The sequence below is a fragment of the Melospiza georgiana genome, chromosome Z (assembly GCF_028018845.1).
Source record: "Melospiza georgiana isolate bMelGeo1 chromosome Z, bMelGeo1.pri, whole genome shotgun sequence".
Classification (NCBI taxonomy): domain Eukaryota; kingdom Metazoa; phylum Chordata; class Aves; order Passeriformes; family Passerellidae; genus Melospiza; species Melospiza georgiana.
In genome coordinates, this window is record NC_080465.1 from 20,117,608 (window position 1) to 20,137,473 (window position 19,866).

The 19,866-nt window shown below is 41.7% G+C and overlaps 1 protein-coding gene across 3 annotated transcripts; it reads left to right on the plus strand.

The window, feature by feature from the left end:
- Positions 1-301: 301 nt before the first annotated feature.
- On the plus strand, positions 302-14,638 carry CLTA (clathrin light chain A). Of its 3 annotated transcripts, XM_058043816.1 has the most exons (7): positions 303-571; positions 6,982-7,019; positions 8,883-9,000; positions 10,346-10,457; positions 11,868-11,921; positions 13,095-13,130; positions 14,173-14,638. In XM_058043816.1, the coding sequence occupies exons 1-7, from the start codon at positions 361-363 to the stop codon at positions 14,339-14,341; spliced, it is 738 nt and encodes a 245-aa protein (XP_057899799.1). In that variant the 5' UTR covers positions 303-360; the 3' UTR covers positions 14,342-14,638. The 3 variants fall into 3 exon arrangements, with proteins under 3 accessions (XP_057899800.1, XP_057899801.1, XP_057899799.1); XM_058043817.1 differs by lacking the exon at positions 13,095-13,130 and having other exon boundaries at positions 302-571; XM_058043818.1 differs by lacking the exons at positions 11,868-11,921; positions 13,095-13,130 and having other exon boundaries at positions 302-571.
- The last annotated feature ends 5,228 nt before the right edge of the window (positions 14,639-19,866 follow it).

Consider the following 19,866-nt stretch of genomic DNA (forward strand, 5'->3'; position numbering starts at 1 on the left):
ATGGACCCGTGTCTTGTCCCAGCGGAGCGCCTGTGCTTTGGCAGGCTGGGAGAGGCGACTCCGGACCGGCTACAGCCCGAAGGAGCGGATCCCGATGGAGCGGATCCCGATGGAGCGGAGCCCGCCGCTGCCACCCGGCTCTCCGGGCACCGCGGCCGCGCTCCGCCCCGCCCGCCCCCTCGCTACTCTCTGGGCACTGATTGGCTCGCGTTCCGGAGGCCCCGCCACGGCCGCTCGCTGATTGGGCGGAGCCGGCAGTGCTCGCCGCTCATTGGTGCAGGCGGGGCGGCCCCGCCCTTTCCGCGCTGCTGCCCGGCGTAGGCGCGGTGCGGAGCCGCAGTTGCTTGCCCGCCTTCACCCATGGCCGACATGGAGCTCTTCGGTGCCCAGCAGCCGCAGCCGCCCACCACCGGGAACGGCATGCCCGACGGTGGCGAGGAGGATCCCGCCGCCGCTTTCCTGGCGCAGCAGGAGAACGAGATCGCGGGCATCGAGAACGACGTGGGCTACGGCATCCTGGAGAACGGCGAGGTGCCCGAGGCGCTGCAGGGTCCCGAGGGCCTCGGCGCGGGTACGCCCTGCGGGGGCGGCGGGTGGGGCGGGGGCTGAGGGGTCCCGGGTCCCCTCGTCCCTCGGGGCGGCGCGGCCGGGCGGGGACGGCGCCGGCGGGACCCTCGCTGTGCCCGGAGCGGGGCCCGCTGCCCGGGGCCGGTCCGGGGGTGGGTCGGGGCCGTCCTGGGTGCGCTGCGCCGCAAGGTGAGCTACCTCCCTGCTCCCCGGTTATAGTTTGTATCCCCTGAAGATGCCTAAGGCGTGCCCGTGTCCTAATGCGAACGGTGCTGATCTCGTTTAATCCAGGAGCCTGTCTGAAGGAAGGCTTCTGAAAGCTGAATAAATCCGCCACTTGAATTTCTGTCTTCAGCGGGGGTGATCTTAGTCTTAAAGCATAAGAGGAGTTAAGCTAATGTTTAATTTTACTAAACCTTTAGCCTTTGTTCCTTGGTAACCTTTGTACTGAATGTAGCAAGCCCGACACTGCAGAACCCGCGTTTGGAGAAGGGTAGGAACTGAGTGTTGAGAAGTATGGATTATAGTCTAATGGTGGCTAAAGCAGCCCAGAATAAACACTTCTCCTTTTGAAAGGTTTTAACCGAAGCCCGAGTGGAAAGGGGTTGATGTTGCAACACTCTCAGAAGACTTTGCTTCTACTTATCACCAGGGCCAAATATATACTGGGGACATACTTGCTGTCTCATGTGACTTCCCTTTGTCACTGCAGTAGGATGCCACTCTCCTTCAGACTGAGTTGAATAACTGCTCCCCAGTTCATTGTTGGAACATCTTCAGAATTAAGTATTCATTTTGCGACCTGATATCAGAAATTACTGACGTATCTCATGTATGAGGGGGAAGGTTTGTAGTATCTCAGTCAATAAAGCTCATCTAGATAAACTGGGTAATGGAGACCTTCCAGTGCTTATTTGGAGGTAGGGCTGCTCTTAGCATCAGCTCACTCATAAGTTCCAAAACATATGGATTACATACTGCTGAAAAAAAAAGGTATTTACTGGGGACTGTTTTGTTCCAGTACAAGAACTTGAGGATAATTGTTATCAGAACACCATCCTGTTTTGGTACCATACATAGTTTGACTTCCGTATTCTATGTATAGTGCAGAAACAGACACATTGGTCACTTCCCTTCTTGCTTTCAGAAGTCTTAGACAAACATCATGCCTTACATGGGCTTTATGTTCCAAACAGACTCTGGAACATTAGAGTGGCTGTTTGAAAACTAATTTAGTTGAAAAAAAAATAAATCTATCATTGACCTTGCCCACAATATACTAGAACAACTAGAAGAGTATGTTCTCTACATACATGTAATGATGACTGTTGCAAAGTGTTTCCTTTTCAAAAAGTTGATTTGTTTAATGCTTCTAGATTAGTTTCTTATTTAGAAGTAGTTCTTAAACTGCCTTTTAAGCACTTTTTCTGAAGTCATGTAAGTTGACTTGTCATGAAGTGCAAAAGGGTTATTGGAGAACTTTAGGAATAAGTTAATAAAATAATAAATATGATAATATGATCCAAGGATCTGGGAACCCTAGGCAGGAACTGTATGTCATCTTGCTTCTTTTTATGCCTTGGGATTGCATTTATGCTCTGGCCTGTTAAATAGGCATGGTAGACAATGCTTGTGGACTTGTGGTGGCCCTGTTTTTTAACAGAATATTGATCTTTGTTGACTGTCAGAGCCTGTACTTGCTTGCTCCATGTTAAAAAGAACAGACTTCAGCCATGCAAAATGTACTGGTTCAGGCATGGTGACAAATGATCTAATGACTTCTGTTGCCATTTGTGTTAGACATTTCTTATCATCTGATCAGTACCTTAATAAATATCAGACAGTTGTAGTCTCTGGCATATTAGCTCATTAAACTCTTCTGTAATTGAATAGCTGAATGCAAATTTCTTCTTGAAACAATGCAAGTTCTTATGCAAATCCTTAAGCATAATGACCAGGGATTTGTGGATTTACTTTTTTTAACTGTAACCTTTCTTGAACTCCTTATTTACAGGTCTCTTGGATAAGTTCTTTATAAACGCTGGGCCAAAACTAATAACTTGGGCAGCTCTCAACTGAAGTTCGAAGATCTTAACTTCAGATACAGTCACAAGCAGTCATGAGCTTCTTGAAATACACTTTTTAAGAATCATAGTTTCTCATCAACAAACAGTCTTTCAGTTTCAGTCTCTTTAAATAGTTAGACAAATACATGGACAGAAGTGAGCTTCATTAATTGTAAATATCATTATTGGGAATTCTGTTAATTGTCGTAGTGGTGGATACTGGGTGAGTATGGTGGGAATAGCGGAATGCTGCCAGGCTTGTGTGTCTCACACAGCATTATTTCATGTTGCCATGATCAAGGTTGGAATACTGATCCAGGCCTGATCTAGTAGGCTATTCATTATGTAAATAGCTATGCCATTCAAGCTGCCTGAGCATGCAAAAACCTAATCTTATTTCCCTTGGAAGGTGAAGCATAATCCCTGCTCCAGAAAGCAGAGTACTGTATAAATCAAGTAATACAATGCTGTTGCTTAGGTATGGGTAACATGATGTCTTATGACATTTATTTTTCAGTGATGAATCAATGTCCATGTATTTGCAGTGAGATTCTGACAATAGTATGTCTTGAGGTTGTATTGGTTCACTTCCTGCGTTCTCTAAGCAAGAGAGAGAGTTCAAGGGGAAATGTGTGGTTTCTATATCCTGTATGCCAATACAAATCATCCTGGCAGTTTGCCAAGTAGCTTCTTGTGGGGAATTTCATTGAAAGACAAGCAGTTATAAATGTTGAAAATCATGCAAATACACAATTTTAATGTAGGCTGACTAGTCTCAAACATTGCTTTTTACATTTTCACGCCTGTAAGTTTCATATGAACTTGACCAAATTATTTTTCTCTATCTTCGAAAGATGTTCGTGAGCCTCTAGCAATTCAGAAAATTAATTGTGTCTGGTGGTTTCTCTAGGTACTTCATTTAATAGCCTTTCAGGAGCTGAGTATCAATTTGCTTCAAAATTGCTTAGGAAAGAATTGATTCCTGTCTCTGTAGTTAGCACCACAAACAGCAAGAGTTCTTTTCTGACTATGGATTCTTTCTTAATTGTTTGAACAGCCATTGATCTGGGTTTTGCTGTGCAATCAGCGTCAGAGGCTTCAGAGCCCCATAAGACAGCACTGATAAGGGTATGAGAAAAGGAGTGGTATCTGTCTAGCTTGTGTTAGTAATGCTGCATTTTTATGAAGTCAGGACAGAAAAATCTTGTTTTGTTTTGTTTTCAAGAGAATACTAGTGGAAATGTACAGAAGGTGGAAATTACAGAAGCTGTTAGATTGGAAGATTATAGAAGCTGTTATGGCACAGTGTTATTGCAGATGTGTTTTAATTCTAGTCTACTGATTATATTGAAAATGAGGGAACTCATGGCTTTTAATAGGACAGCGGATCAAACTAAAACACTGGAAAGAAGCACTCTTCCTGAGCTGCTTGCCTTTGTTTTGCGCACAGGCACGAGGATGAGTTATAGCTAGAAAAATTATTTCTTCTCCAGGTTCTTTCATAACTGCGTAAACAAAAGGTTTGTGAAAGATCCTTCTTTCTTATCATGTTATGGGTTAGAAGTAGGTAAAATTAAAGCATGACTGTGCCTAAAAGAAAAAAGGATGGTAAACTAGGCCTTGAGTGGTGAAGTTACTTAACCTTATGTCAGAATATATTAAACTTTATGTTCTTCTGTTCTTTAACTAGAGCTGCTAACCTATTGAAAGTAGCAGCACTTAGGGTACTTATTGTTTAAAAGACATTCTGCAGGTAACTCCTAAAAAATACTTGTATTTTAAAAGAGAGTAAGAAAAATGTTTCAGTATACTGCAAAGCCCTGCCTCTGACTTTAGGGGAGAATAAGACTTTAGAGAGGCTGGTGAACAAGGCTAAGCTAGCTTCCTTTCAGGCCAAGTGATCCTGAGTGGTAATAATTATAGTAGCAGCCTTCAGAATAGTTAGTCATCATTGTGATAAATCTCTGAGGCCATATATTGACTTCTAGGATGTAAGTGACAAAATGCTTTTTGTATTTATCTTCAAACTCCCCAGTCTTTTGTAAGCTGTAGTAAATGTGGAGGGCATTAATGCTAGCTTTCTATTTCTGGCAAGCTTGGGTGTTGTATCTCCTGGGAATGCAAGGCAGCTGATATGACTTATCCTCTCCATGCTCTTCCAGACTCTAAAAGGTATCTGTGTTGCTGTATGAATGTTCATTATTACCATATGGTCAGCATGTGTTGCAGAACTGTACATGTTTATATGTGTTCATTGCAACAGTGCCCTTAAAAATAAAAGTTTATCTGAAGTTCAAAAGCAAACAACAAGGAGTATGGATCATTGGTAACTGAGATGGTTCTAAACATGTGGATTTTAACTTCAGGAGATACAATACTATGATAGAATTGGATGGACTCTGAAGCCAGTAGAGGAGTCTCGTTGTTCATGGCTGCTGAAAATGTTATGATGGCACTAGCAGTATTTAGGCTTTTTCTGTGGGAAGCTTATGAAATTGCATGTTTCTGTGAATAGAAAAATCTGATACACAACTAGCATTGGTTACTGATATGAAGGGTGGCAGACAGACAGTTTTTCTGTACTTTATACTTAATTATACAAGCATGAAGACTGGAGAGCTGAAATGAAGGAATGTTTGACTATTGGTCTTGTTGCAGTTAGCACACTTGTATTGGCATATGACAGTGTGCTGGTACATTTCTGTTTCCTCTTAGCTCAGTCAGCATGCTGACTCTGCAGCTTAATTGCAAGTTCTAGGGAGCTCAGAACAGATGGGAAATTTGTTCTATTACTGCTAATGCTTCTAACTTGGATGCCCTCTGGAAACATTTAGTTCAGTTTCTGTTAGTGGCTGTTTCTGTGCAGAACAGAAATGGCCCTTAGACAAACCTATGTGTTTCATCTCAGGCACAGCCTTAAACAATGATGTTGTTCCTTTTACCCGCCAGCCTGAGTAGTGAAGACCGTAATGAATGTTTTTTGGTGTGACAAGAAAAACATATTTTCAATGTTCTTGGAAACATCCTCAAAATTTATGAGCCCTCTAGCCCAGCTGGTGACTCTAGTCTTTTTAAAGGCCTCCTGTACCTTCCAGAGGAGTAGGAGTCCAACAAAGCAGCAGCCATCTCTCAGTTATGGGAGTCTAGTTATAAAATATATTTTCTCATAACTGAAAAGCTATTTTTTCTTAATTTGAGTCTTCCCCTGCAAAAGTTAGTAACTATGTTCTTGGGGACTAGTATTCTCCAACTTAATTGCCATTCTTGAACTGATGAATTTACAGTCCTCTACATAACACAGTTAATGATTGCTCTTCAGTTCACTGATAAAGGAGTATGAAGAACTTCCTGTGTGCCATTCACTTGAACTATGAAACTGGTGCGAAACTAGCTGCAAATAAGAGGACACAGCAGTATAACTTGCTTAGTTTTAGGTCAGTCAGCTATCTGTTTTTAAGACAGTGGTGCAAATATGTGATTTTTTTGCTTACTTTTTGGTATAGTCACTTCTTTCTCTGAGGGGTGTATTATGGTGGACATACTTTTGTGTGATAGATTTATCCATGGTGATATGAGTAGCATGAGTGCTTGGTATGGCACGCTGACAGATGTTATGTAGCCCTGCTCCAGAGAGGTGCCCTGCTGAGACTTAGGAGTTTCTGAAAATCTTGGTGTGTTTTGTATAGTCCATAGATTTAAATAGTTTCAAAAACTTAAAGGTTTGACTCACACCTGGTATTTTTTCCCCGACGGCTGTGTTGCCACTGTCACTTCAGAGATAATGATGCTGCAACTGAAGTAGGAGTTATCAAGCATGTCATCACAGATGGCAGCAGAAAGGTGACTTTGCTAGGAATGTTAGCTTTATCTCTGAGCTAATTAGGAGATAACAACAGTAAGATAAGAATTACCAATTGTTGGCTGCAGCATTGTTAATCTTCCAGGTAGACACTAAAAAACTGGTAGTCATCCTTCTTAAGAACAGCTGTATAGTAGTCAGCTTCTAAGAGAGGCAGGATGAGGACAAAGTGGGAGTAGCTTTAGAACACAGTCTGTAGCAGATTCTCAGCAGTATCAGCTCTGCTTTTTGTGTTGTTAAAAGCAGGATCTCATAATGAAGAAATGACCTTGTATTTCTGGTTCTGCAGAACAGTGGCTCACTTGGTTTTTCATGCCTGTCCAGAAAAGTGCAGGGAGAAGGAAGTGTCCCTGCAGGGTATCAAGTAACATTCCCTTTCACAACTCCCACATTACCTACTTTAGTAAAGCTTTCCATACAAGTTACAGAAATCAGTAAATCTGGCTGTTCTATCTTTCTCAAATGACTAAACAAGTCACCTCTTTGCAGATGCCGTTGATGGAGTGATTAACGGGGATGTCTATAAGGTAAGATAGAAGTATTCTGTACTTAGAATGTGCTGTTCTACTCTGAGAACTTTACCTTAATGTAGACTAATACTTCCTATTTCTTGTCTTTTAAAGTAAATTTGTCTTGTATCTGAGGAGGGTTTTCTGTACTGGTAGCTCATCTCATGGAGTTGTCAGTCGTCTTAATTATGCCTATCCTCTGAACTTGGAGGCCATATAAAGCAGCAGTTCATTTTGAAATGTGGCTTAACAGTACGTAAGCACTGTAAAGCAGACTGTTAGGCTCTGCGATATGACTTTACATTGACTTTCACTGGCTGCTAAGCTGAAAGTGTGCTCTGATTACCTAGTTTAAAGTAAAGTTTTCAGATTTGCTTGCTCTTTAAAGATAATTCATGCATCCTGGTTGTCTTATCAAAATAGTCTTACAAGGAACGGACTGAAAACATACATTTCTTAGTGACATGAAGAGGCATGAAATTAAGCTTCTGGCTAAAAAGCTCAGCCACAGTAAGAAAGCGCGTTAGACAGCCATGATGACAAAAGAAGGAGATACCTTCTTTATTGGTGTCAGGGAGGAAGGAGGCACGCTAAGGCTATCACTTTGTTGTAACTGAATTTCACAGCATGGTCATTGCCTGGTGTCACAGCTGACTTGTTAGCGTGGTTAAATGAATGCTTGGGAAAGAAGCAATGTGAGCGATGTACTTCTCCTTAGAGTTTTAAGTGAATGCTGAGCTTTGTGGAGACACAAACAACTTTCACTGCTGCTGACATTCTTATATCCTCAGCATTACTGTGAGATTGATGGGACAACCTGCATTTCACAGGCCCTTTGCTCTTCCTTCTACAAGAGAAGGCAGATTTCCCTTTTTAGGTACCTTGATTTTGTGTTTGAAATTCTAAGAGATCAGTTGCTTTGGCTGACAGAGCTTCCTCTTAATCAGAAAGAAGAGACTGAATGGGCTATACATAACATAGGTTTTAGCTACCTGTAACTAGCTAGCCCTGCAGCTGCCCAGTTTATTTTGCTTTGGATGAAATGTGAAGCCTGGTGGTGGTGCACCAGCCTAGTGTCTTCTCTTTGCAATATTCCTTCATTGAGGGTTACAGGGAGTCCAGAGAGGGGCAAGCCAAATCTATGGTCAGCTGCAGTCAACCTGGTACTCTTATGAGTGGTATTCCTTAACTCTGCTAGGGTAGGATGAAGCAATAAAAGTCGTTAAACTTAGAGTATTTTCTGTAGCAAATACCACAATATTCATTAGCTTTGTAAATCTGGTGTATTAATGTTAGCCCTACTCATTTTGAATCTTTGAGATGTTACATTGTGAAAAGGATGCTAGTACTCTCACTGTTCTGATGATTAAATATTAAAATGCCTCTTGGGTTGTAAGCTGCATACAGCAATCCAAATTCTGTAATGTGATATGCAAATGTCTCTTGAAGTAGACAAATAAGCTGCAAAGAATGTTTTGTACTCCTGTGCACAAAACCATGAAGAAAATTATTTCGCAAAAAATATTTAAGGTGAGATGAACTCAGAGAGTATATGGCCTACTACTGTGTAGTGAGGTGCTAGGCATTGTCTTCTGCATTCTGCAGGCTTAGTGCTCTGGCACTAAGTGTCTGTGGCACTTGTATTTCCAGTTGTGTTGAATTTTTGTTTGATCCCTGATTTCTGGAGGAAGCCCTGTTTTAATTTCCTTTGATTGTGCTGTAATTTGTAGCAAGATATTTTTAATGGTGGAAATGTGTTATAACATCAAATGAATGTTTTATTGGCTCAGTTCAAATAGAGTATAATTGTATATAGCTGGCAGGCAGTTATCTGAAATCACTTGTTCTACACAAATGACTTTGCTGTTCCTTTCCTCCAAGGAGAGTAATGGTCCCACAGACTGCTATGCTGCCATCTCCCAAGTAGATCGACTGCAGTCAGAACCAGAAAGTATTCGTAAGTGGAGAGAGGAGCAAAAGGAGCGTCTGGAGCAGCTTGGTAAGCATGGTATTTGTTGAGTAACCTAATGTCAGCTCCTCTCGGGATGAGAGAGGTGGGGGTATTCTGCCTGGAGAAGAGAAGGCTCTGGGGTCACCTGAGAGCAGCCCTCCAGTACCTACAGAAGAAGTGGAGAGGGAATTTTTACAAGAGAGTGAGAGCATTGTGGAGTTTACAAGCAGGAATGGCTTTAAACAGAAAGAGGGTAGATTTGGATTACTCATTAGGAAAAAATTCTTTGTGGTGAGGGTGGTGAGGCACTGGCACAGGCTGCCCAGAGAAGCTGTGAATGCCCCATCCTAGGCTGAATGGGGATTTTGAGCAGTCTGGTCTAATGAAAGGTGTCTCTGCCCACAGCAGAGGAGGTGGAACTAGATGATCTTAAAGGCCTCTTCCAACTCAGGCCATTCTATGATTCTTAAGCAATAGAATTCTGAACCATGGCAGTGCTTCTTCAGAGTCTTAACATGCTTCCTGGATGAGTCTTCTGGTAAGCAGACTTAAGACTGGTGTGGGAGTCAGCAAGCAAGTGGCTCTCTGAACCTTTACTTAGAGATGAGCTGACAGAAAATGAGAAGCTTTTTTAAGCTTTGATGATAATAAATACTACAGGCATTAGTAGTTTATTTCAAAGGATAAAGATTAATCATTTTGTAATTGCTGAGGCCATCTGTTGTCACATGGATCTTAATCTAATAACTAAATTAAGAAAATAATGGATTATTAATTAAACTAAATACAGCTATCAAATGCAGTGGTACCTACCCATGGACAATGTCTAAGAGACTACAAACTGGTGTGCTTCCCACTTACATGGTGGAGGAGCCTTTGCTTGAAATTGTTAGGACAGAACCTTCTGTTAAGGTGTAATTCTGGATAAAGCTGACAGTTTCACTCCTCTTTTGTATTAGTTACAGCAGGTGAGGTTGTCCTGAACTGTAGGCTGTGTGTAAAAGTATGTGGAATGCCAGGTTCCTTCACTTTGTCTAAGCATAGAGGCTTTACTAAGCTTTGTTCTAGCACTGGCATAGCAAGGTGACTGTTTCTGGTTTGAGCAGTTTGCAGACCAACAGATTGACTGAATCTGAGCTACTCTGCAAAGTGCCTATCCTAAACTGAAGTGGACTGTCCCAGTTATGCAGCACAGGAGTTCTGTTCAGCTAATCCTTTCAATGTTTGTAGTATGTAGAGTTCTCCTAGGACTAAATCAGGAAATCTCCTAACCCTTACCTGAGTTGGTGAAGCAACTGTCTGCACTAGAGTGCACCCTGAACCATAAGTTGAAATGTTTGCAAGATGCATTTGAATACAAACGTGACTGACAAATCAATTCTTAAATCTTCAGATGCAAACTCACGAAAGCAGGAAGCAGAATGGAAAGAGAAAGCAATAAAAGAGTTGGAAGAGTGGTATGCAAGGCAAGATGAAAAGCTTGAGAAAACAAAAGCCAGTAACAGGTAAAGTTTTTCCAGTCATCAGGAGAGTTATGGTTCTAGTTATGAAAATAATTAGGAAGGGATGTGAGAATACTTCTTCTATGTCCTAAGGCAATAGTCCTTCAGATCATTAAAGTAAACACTCCTACGACCTACCTTTTAAGTTTTCTTAGATAATCTAGATTAAATATCCAGGAAGCATTAAGATGATGATCAAGTATTACTGAAGATTCCTTCGGACATGAAGCTTGAACATGGCCAGAAAATATTTTACTCTGCCCACTTGTCATGCTCCCAGCTGTACAGGCCTTCAATGTCTGTAGTTACCTACCCTGAGACTAGCAATCTTACTTGCTTACTTTATAACATATGGAAGTGGCATTCTAGTTAATCTTTGCTACAGGTAATTTCATAAAATATCTTAAAATCTTTTGCTGCTCTTTTTGGAAGCAGTTCAGAAATTACATTACTCAGTTCTGCTAGTGAAAAACTGAATGCTCATTGTGTCTGTAGTGGTTTGAATTGTCTAATTATGGGTCCTGTGGTAGAAAGTGATGACTTGATTGCTGGAATAGTAAGCTCTTACACTTTCTTAGAAGTTCCCTGTGGAATTTTGACTTCAAGGTACATGACGGTAAAAGTGATAGAACTGACTTAATGCCTCTTAAATCTCTACTTCATTCTATGCAGGTAATCATCAAGACTGCTTTATATTTTGGAACTCAGAGGGTTCAAAACTGCTGTTCAAAACTGCTGTTTTGTTCATTTTGTTGTATTTTGTTAGTTTATTTCTTTGAAATACTGCTTTTCTTGTCAAGATAGCCATCAGCTTTGTCTTTATTAAATGAAGTCCTAGGTAGACTACTCTCCTTTCTAAAGGAAGAAAGGAGGCCTACACTGCCTTCAGAATTATGGATTTGCCACTTCCATAACATTCACTGAGGAATTCACTACCTTTTCGTTGAGTGAAGAAAGGGAAACAGGATTAATACTCTCCTAGTTGGTGGCCAGAGTTCATGATACCCTCATGGCTTTATTATGGCCAGTGTTTGAGTGCAGGATACAGAGTCTGGAGCAGGGCACATTAAACAGGTGTTGCACACAACTGTTTGGCATTCTCATCACTCTGGTGAGATCTCTTGCCTGCTGGTAGTTTCTGTCCTATGGGAGTAGTCTTATGCTAACATTGGGGCTCTAGTCCTCAACTAGTTGATCTAAACTTCTAGGATGTGGAAGAATTTCTGTGTTGCCCCTCTGACCAATGGCGTAATTGATCCATTCCATGTGGTAACTGCTTTCCTGTTACAGTAAGTCTAGGTGATGCAAGGTTGATATGCGTGTTAAAACTGCCTCCAGCTGTGTTCCGTACTTCTCATCCTTATCTCTTTTCTCCTGCCTGCTTGCCTGCCTGTTGGACTACTTGCTACCTAGGGTGGCAGATGAAGCTTTCTACAAACAGCCCTTCGCTGACGTGATCGGTTATGTGTATGTTGCTTAACTACTAATTCTGCTTGCTAGTCAACACGATAATAAGCAGGATCAAAAACAGTGCTGAGTGTCTGAAGGTGCCTTCTGAATATTTACTTTTTGGACCACTTCTGGTCTGCAGTATTAAGTGCAGTTCTCCTGTATGCAGTGCACAAATCCCAACACTTTCAGATTAAGTCATGTAGTGTACATAGCCCTGGAATTATGGTAATGACTGCAGTACTCTTTAGACCTAAGGGTTTACAGTTGTTTCCAGGCCAGTGAACATTGCTTAGCAAGATGCTTTGCTGGGGATGTGGGTTAGTGCCTGCAGTTTCACATGGGTGCTGTATTTAGTCCTTCCACAGAGAAGCAGTGTTTAATTCTGTAATAGGCAGTGACCACCTGCTTTGCCTACATATCAGAAAAATATTCAAGCAATGCTTGCACATAAAGGTTCACAAGGAAGCCAAGGAAGGTAGAGGGGAATTGCCTGACACGAATCAGGGAAGAAAATGTGCATGCATGTAGAAATAGGAGGCTATTAGAGAACAGATAGAAAGTACAAGAAGGTGGCATTGAGAAATCAGTGTAAACTGCTGGGAAGACATTTAGGAGTAGTGTAGATATTTTGCCAGCCTAATAGGTCAGTGAAAATAGAGCTGTGACTTTCAAGCCCCAGTGAATATGCTAGTTTCTGAGGGGTGTAAGGATTGCAATGTTCATTGGCTTGTTCATGTATTTTAATTTCTTCCCTTAATTTGTAGACTTGAATTGAAAGATGGACATGTCACAGATTCTAAGGTGACACCTTTAGAAGGTGTATTGGTGAGCCGTGTTCTGGCTTTGAGTCATTAATATTGAAGATTTGGTGTGAAATTCACAGCTAACTGTAGGTGGATGTAAACCAAGACTTGTGAAATGATGGATTTACAGGTGGTGTTTAACTTTTCTGAAATTTCCTGGAGTTGATTTTGTTAGATTTTTACAATAAAACCATTATTGTTATATGTCCAATGCAAATGTGCAGTGTGAGTGCTGCATAATAAAACTGGCTGCCTGTTTCCTGAATGTAGGCTAAGCTACTAGTGCATGTTCAGCCAGCTAATCATCTGCATTAAACTCATTCTCATTTTCTATATCTGACTTAAACTTTCTCTCCTTGTTTCTTTTCTTCTCTTCACCTTTAAGCACAAACATAAATCATCCTTGCTACAGCCTAGAACAGTTAAGTAAAAAAATCTTCACTGCCCTTTAAAAGTGTCATGTCACATAAAGTAGCAGTGTTGTAGTGATCCTTGTCTTCAGTGGTGTCTGTAACCTTATCATCCTTGTGAATAGTGCTGAACCCTCATGGGAGAGTCATTTTCACTGCTTTCTCTGTACTGCTTGTTGGAGTAGATGGATTTGGTTTGATCTCTGGATGCTTACTGCTTCTGCACTCAGGCAGCTACCAGGGCCCCACATCATGTAAACTAGATGCTGGAGTGCTATCCCTGCATTGAAGCAATGCTATTGGCAGCATAGAAAAGCCAAAGTAATACAGCTGGGAAGCCACTGGCTCTATCCAGTACATAATGTACAAAGCCTTAGAGTCTCCTAAGGGTGAGAGCAGGGGAAATCCGTTTGTTCTGTGAGGTGACCTCAAACAAGTCATCTCCTCTGCCAAGATACGCTGTAGTTTATTGCATTCACAAGCATGGGATTCCTGACTTAAATTCCTTATGATTCATGCTGCTTCACTACAGCATTGGGAATCATCAGCAGATAGTTTTATGATGGCCTGTAGGCCTTGGGGCTGATTTAAATCCTCAAACAGAATTTGTTTAAGACATGCTTGCAGGCAGTTGTAAATTTCCAGTTGGCAAATGTCCAGTATAAGCCATCAAGCAGCAGAGGCTTAACTATTCAAGACCTGGGCATTTCTCCATAAATAAAATGCCTACAAAAGAAGTACCTTACTTCCTGGAACCTTGTGTGGTGACTCCTTAGGCAAAGACTCAATAAGTATTCTTAAAACCAAACACCTGTATTCCAACATTTTACACAATCCTCTGCGATCCTCTGCACTGCTTGTGCATAGCATACTACTGCAGTCTACTTTCATCTCCAGGACTGGGGCAGTGGGAGCTTACGTGGCCATAATGTCCACAAGCAGCTGTCAGGTCACATTTCTTATGAAACATGCTGAAAGAAACTGCATCCTCTAAGAGGGAAGGAGTGCCTTACATGCTGGGCATTAACACAAGGTGCATTGCATTGCTTTTAGGGCAGCTGAAGAAGCCTTTGTGAATGATGCAGAAGATTTTCCTGGCACTGAGTGGGAACGTGTGGCTCAGCTCTGTGACTTTAATCCCAAGTCTAGTAAGCAGGCAAAAGATGTGTCCCGCATGCGTTCAGTCCTCATCTCACTCAAGCAGGCTCCACTGGTTCGCTGAAGCAAAGCTCGATGGAGACACTACAAATGCAATATTTTAACCTTACCCAGAGAAGCTATGTTTGCAGTAATTTTATTAATTGTTTCAATGTGTATTTTTGGACCACATCATGATGTATCTAGAGCTGATCATCATTTGATTGCATGTTCTTCCTGATGTTTCCTTTCTGTGTCTGAAATGGGAGAACCTCCAAAACTGTAGTCTCTGTGCTGTTGTGTACCGAGGTGTCACTTCCTACATTACTGATATTAAAGATCTCTTAAACACAAAATGTGTTGACTTCGGATGAATTGAGAAGGTCTCCTGCTTCTTTTTGACAGAGTGTGTTTGAATTAAGTGTGAGTAAACATTTCTCTTGATTGCTGGTGATTTCACCTTGCTGGTGAATGTCCAGCCAGCAGTGCAAGGCTGTCCTCCTTGTTTCTTTAACCTTTCTTAAAGCTCTTGAGAGCTTTAGTTTAAAAATTTCTCCGCTATCCAATTTGTCACACTAGACAGCAGCTCAAGAAAACTTGAACAGCAGGCTTGTTAAGGGGCTTATCTTGCTTCCAGTGGGACTGAGGACACTGCCTTCTGCAGGTAAGTAGTTGTGTATAATTTTCTGCTGTCACTCTGGCTGTCTGAGGCTCAACACAAAGGAGAGGGCACTGTAGTTAAGGCCTTTGGTATTCTACTGCTTATTGTGTTCCACGAGGTTTTCAATGCAGTCTTCATATGCAAAGATCTGTGGTGCAGAGGCTGTTTGGATGTTTTTGAACTGCGTGCTTGTCCTTACTGACCTTTGCAGACACTTCCTCCCACTAGGGTGGTGAACTGGAGAGTTGGAGAGTAAGAGGAGGGAAGACTTCCTCTTACTGCTGCTCATCTCTAGGTTGGAGCTCTGTCTGCCGAGGTGGTTGAATCAGAAACAAAGCGATCTAGAAAATCTGTGTTCTGCTTCCTTTGCTCACCGAGCAGTCACAGGGGCTGTATTCTAGCCTTGCTCTGTTAAACCTTACCTTAGCTGTCTTAAAACTAATCTGTTTAATCTCCTATGTTATTCCACCATGTTTATCAAAGACACAGTATTTTAACTACTGTGTAGTGTAATTGCTTTAATACCTTTTATGTACAAGCTGGAAGGCGAGTCCAGGTGGTTTGAAAAGAGTTGCAGATACAGACTATGATGGACCAAAGCTCAAAATGTTACTGCACAGCAGCTGTGTCCCTTTGGTGGGTAAGGTAGTCAATAAATGGTTTCCAGTTGGGCTGCAGTAGTTAAGCTGTACCTTACTGTTGTCTGTAATGGCTGGACCTACTCTCGTGTTTGCAAGTGTATTCACACACTACTGATGGGTGGTGATGAGAATGATTGTAGACTACAAGTCAGAAAGCTTGATTCCATGGAAGATTAGGGCAAGAAAGTATCTTCTGAACTGCACAAGGGCATGGCAGGTGAGTCCCAACAGGACTGAAGCACAGAGCAAGTCCATAGAATACTGATAATCATTCCTAGCCTTGCCTAGTTACGTATTCACCTTGACTGAAAATTTCCGTTTTGCTGCACACTCAAAAGCTCTGAAAACAAAGATGTTCAAAATGACCTGATAATAAAGAAAAGTCCACTACATTAAATACAGAGTCTTTAAAGTGTTAATATGAATTTAAGATAATTTGAAAGATCAACAGGTTAGAGGGGTTCCTGCACACTGAATGAATAATGGTATGTATTGACCAGTACATTTTCCTATCTTACAGAATATTTTATCTGGTTATGAGTGTGGCTTAGAGCTGCAATCCAAGAAAATGGGCAAAGACTCGAATTCAAGCCCAAAGCAGTATTACAGAAGTTAAAGCAGTATTCTATATGCCGTGTTTGCAGAGCTTAAGAAAGTGTTTGCAGATTTTTGACATATTTCATCCTGCTGGAACACTTAAAATGCAGCTCTGTGGGTTCTGATTACTTCCACCAACTCTGGTGCAGAGATTACCTCTTCTGCCTTAATTTTACATTCAAGTATGCTAGCTCACTGTCTCCTTTTGTGCTGTCACAAAATCATAGACTGGCTGTGGTTGGAAGGGACCTCTACGGTCACGTGGTTCAACTCCTCAAGCAGAACCACGTTGAGCCTGTTGCCCATGACCATATCCAGACAGCTTCTGATGATCTGCAAGAAGTGAAATTCCACTTCCTCTCTGGGCAGCCTCTGCCAGTGCTTGGATACCTGTACAGTAAAGAAGTGTTTCTGAGGTTCAGATGGAGCCTCCTGTGTTTCAGTCTGTGCCCAGTGTCTCCTGTCATGGCACAAATGAAGGGAACCCGTCTTTGCACTCTCGCTTCAGGTATTTATATACATTGGTAAGATTACACTGGCTTCCCCTAAGCCTTCTTGTTTCCAGGTTGAGCAGTTCCAGCTATCAGCTCTTCCTCACAGGAGAAATGCTGTAGTTGCTTTATAATCTTTTTGGCTCTTTGTGAGCTCTCTCTGGTGTGCTTATGTCTCTCGTGTACTGGGGTGCTCAGAACCAAACACAGCACTCCTGGAGTCAGGACATTTTCTGTGCCTGAGAATTGTTTTATGTACTTAGACCTTGAGACAGCAAAGGAATTCTCAGTTGATTTGGGGAAAATCAACTCCCTTGTCTGTGTTTCTAAACATTGACTTGTTTTTTTTCCAGAGGTCAGTATCTGTCACTTTGTTTTGTAACTTCATGTGACAGTATTGTGCTACACCTCTGGTGTGTGCTCAATCCTGTTTACTGGCTTTAACTTCCCACTGTTGCTGCTTATCTCCATAGCATTAGTCAGTGGAATCTGGAAAAAAACTTGGACGCTTCCTATCCTGCAGATAAAATCCCAGCTGCATGCATGTGAAGATCTCATGCAGTACTGGGAGAGAAGCTGTGGACTCTTGCTGAATACGTCCTGGTATAGAACTTGCTTTGTTTAGCTTCTGATCAGGTGGCAGCCAGCAGCCGGGCAGTCTGAAATTACAAAGAGCATTTGTAAAGAAGAAGGGGGATGGAGAGGTCATGGGTTCAATGGAAAGCAGGGAGCCTGGAAACAACAGCACTATGCATTCGTCCTCTTAGCTTGTGGAACACAGTTAAGTTTTAAGCAGCCATAAAAAATCATGGTGCAGCTTAACTTTTTTCCTGCTGTTTTTTTGTTTTTTTTTTTTTTTTTCTGAGCAGCCAGTTAAGAGGCAAACATAGATTACTGGCTTGTATATCAGAATGGACAACATGGGTGTCTACAGTCATTGCCAAGAGGATTCCCCCAGCAGTACCTGTTATGCAGGCAAGGAAGTTCCTTTGCAGAACTGTGTGCTGTCTCACTAGTTCTAATCCAAATATAATTATCTGGAATGGTCCAAGGGGTGTACAGCCCAGGTGTTATATACTTACTACCACCTGTGGTATCTCCATGGCATTTGAAATCGACACAGTGATCAGATTTCACTGAATCCAAGTGTAAAATCTGTCTGCACCTTACTCTGTGTTGTGTTTTTTTAATACAAAATTGCCATTGCCTTCATTGATAATACGTGCGAGTTTTTGACAATTTTGTTACAATTAAATGGAGGAAGGACAGTGCTTTAAGACCACCAGAAAATGAATGAATTTGTTATTTCCAAGTGTCTGGGTGGCATATCAAAGATTCAAAATACTGAGTAACTAAACTTGATGGTATGGGTTATTCTAAAGGTCACTGGGCCAGCATCAAGTAAGCACATTGCTGCAGATATTCTGTGAACATCTGATGTTTGCTCCTTCTGGGCCTGGATACAACAGGGGGCTAATATCCATAAAACCTCTGGTCCACATTCAAGTACCTGAAGTTCAAAAGATGCTTCTGAACAGAGAAAGAAGTAGAGACAAACAAAACCACTATTACACTATTAAACATGATTTTTTATTCTTTCTGATTTAATAAACTGTTTCTACATATGCAGCAAGTTCTTGGCCAATTGACAGAAAAAAAGCATTTTCAAAAGCATTTCAAGAACCGTTTTCTTAACATGACATTAAATGTGTAAAACTTTTCAACTGTGTTTTAGTCTGTTGTGTTTTTTCTGTGCCTGCACCCTCCCTTTAGCTGCTAGGAAAAAACATTTTGAGTCTGAGATACAAGAAATACAGAGCTTCAGAGAGTCTGGAAAGCGAAAGCCTGGTCCCACTTTTAGCCAGGCATTCCAGCCAGGCGTTCCTTGTCATAGTAGAGGATGGCAAGATCAAATGACAGGCCTCCTCACTGTTAGAACCTCAGTACTCCTGATCTGAGCTACGGTCACTGCAGAGAAATGCCAGTTTCTCCTTGACCTGCTCATAGAGCTAATGCTGTGGCATTGAAGGTAATTCCATTACCTCCAATACCTATCAAGTGAACCAAGACTTGTAGGAAAAGCAACTAAAATTCCTTGGTTACATAAAGCCTAGTATAACTTGGCAGAGTGAAGAACCAGTTATTTGCCAGTGGTATAGAGGCTGCAGGATTCTTCCTGGAGACATCAGGAGGGAGATCTGGTGATATTCCTGAAATCTGCTCTGAAGATGTGAGTTACCAATAAGCATTCCTTGTGGAAGAGAGGGTGAAGTAAAGACAATCTCTATAGATTATATTCCAGAATTAGCAAATGAACTAGGAGCTATTCAGTCCAAGTTGATTGTATAAGACAGGGCAATGGTTGCAGAAGATTGTTTCATTTTGACTGGAGGAGAAGTTCAAGTGTGAAAATAGCCTCTGTACTAACACACTACTGGACTCTTGAGAATATCAGTGGTTGAGTTAGATGTCAAAATAGGTCATTAAATTCAGGACAGGATATATCGTCTTATGACTGTTCCTCCAGAGCTATCTTTCTGGATTAGCTGACAGATGGGTTGGTTTTTCAATTTCTCCAGCATCTTGAAAGAATGCTAAAAAGCAACTGGATAAAGACAGCACTGTATATCAAGGACTCATTAAAGAAATACAAACCAGCTTACTTAGGCAAGCCTTTACTGGTACTTGACATACTTTTCTCCTAGGCCTCTGAATGCTCTGAAGGCAAAGATAAGGGTCAGATTTGACTCTCCATCCTGAAAGTTGATGGTGAAAGCAGGACAAGAACAGTGCACCTTCAGCCACCTGAATGGCTGAGGGGATGCACTGTGTCACTCTGTAGTGAAAGGTTCTTTATGATCAGCTGTGCCACATGGCTGAATTTCAGCTAACTGGCTACCAAAGAATAAGCAGCCCCCCTCTCTTAAAGTAGTAGATTAAGTCTCTGGAAAAGTCCTTCAAGATTAAAATTCAAACAATTTACTACTGGCCACAGCCAGAAGACAAAGATGCTCACTGCTCTCTTATGAGTTTGTCTGGACTCCTCTGCAGGCTGTAAGCTCACTAAACTGTAGTTTTTTTCCTTCATATGCAAAGCTTCTAAAATGGGACTCTGGCGTTCAGAGATGATCTAATAAATAAACCTGGTTGCCTCTACCAAGTCCTTCATGAAAAGGACTTTCTTCTAGGTGTAACCTTTTTTTATTGTAGAGGCCCTGGA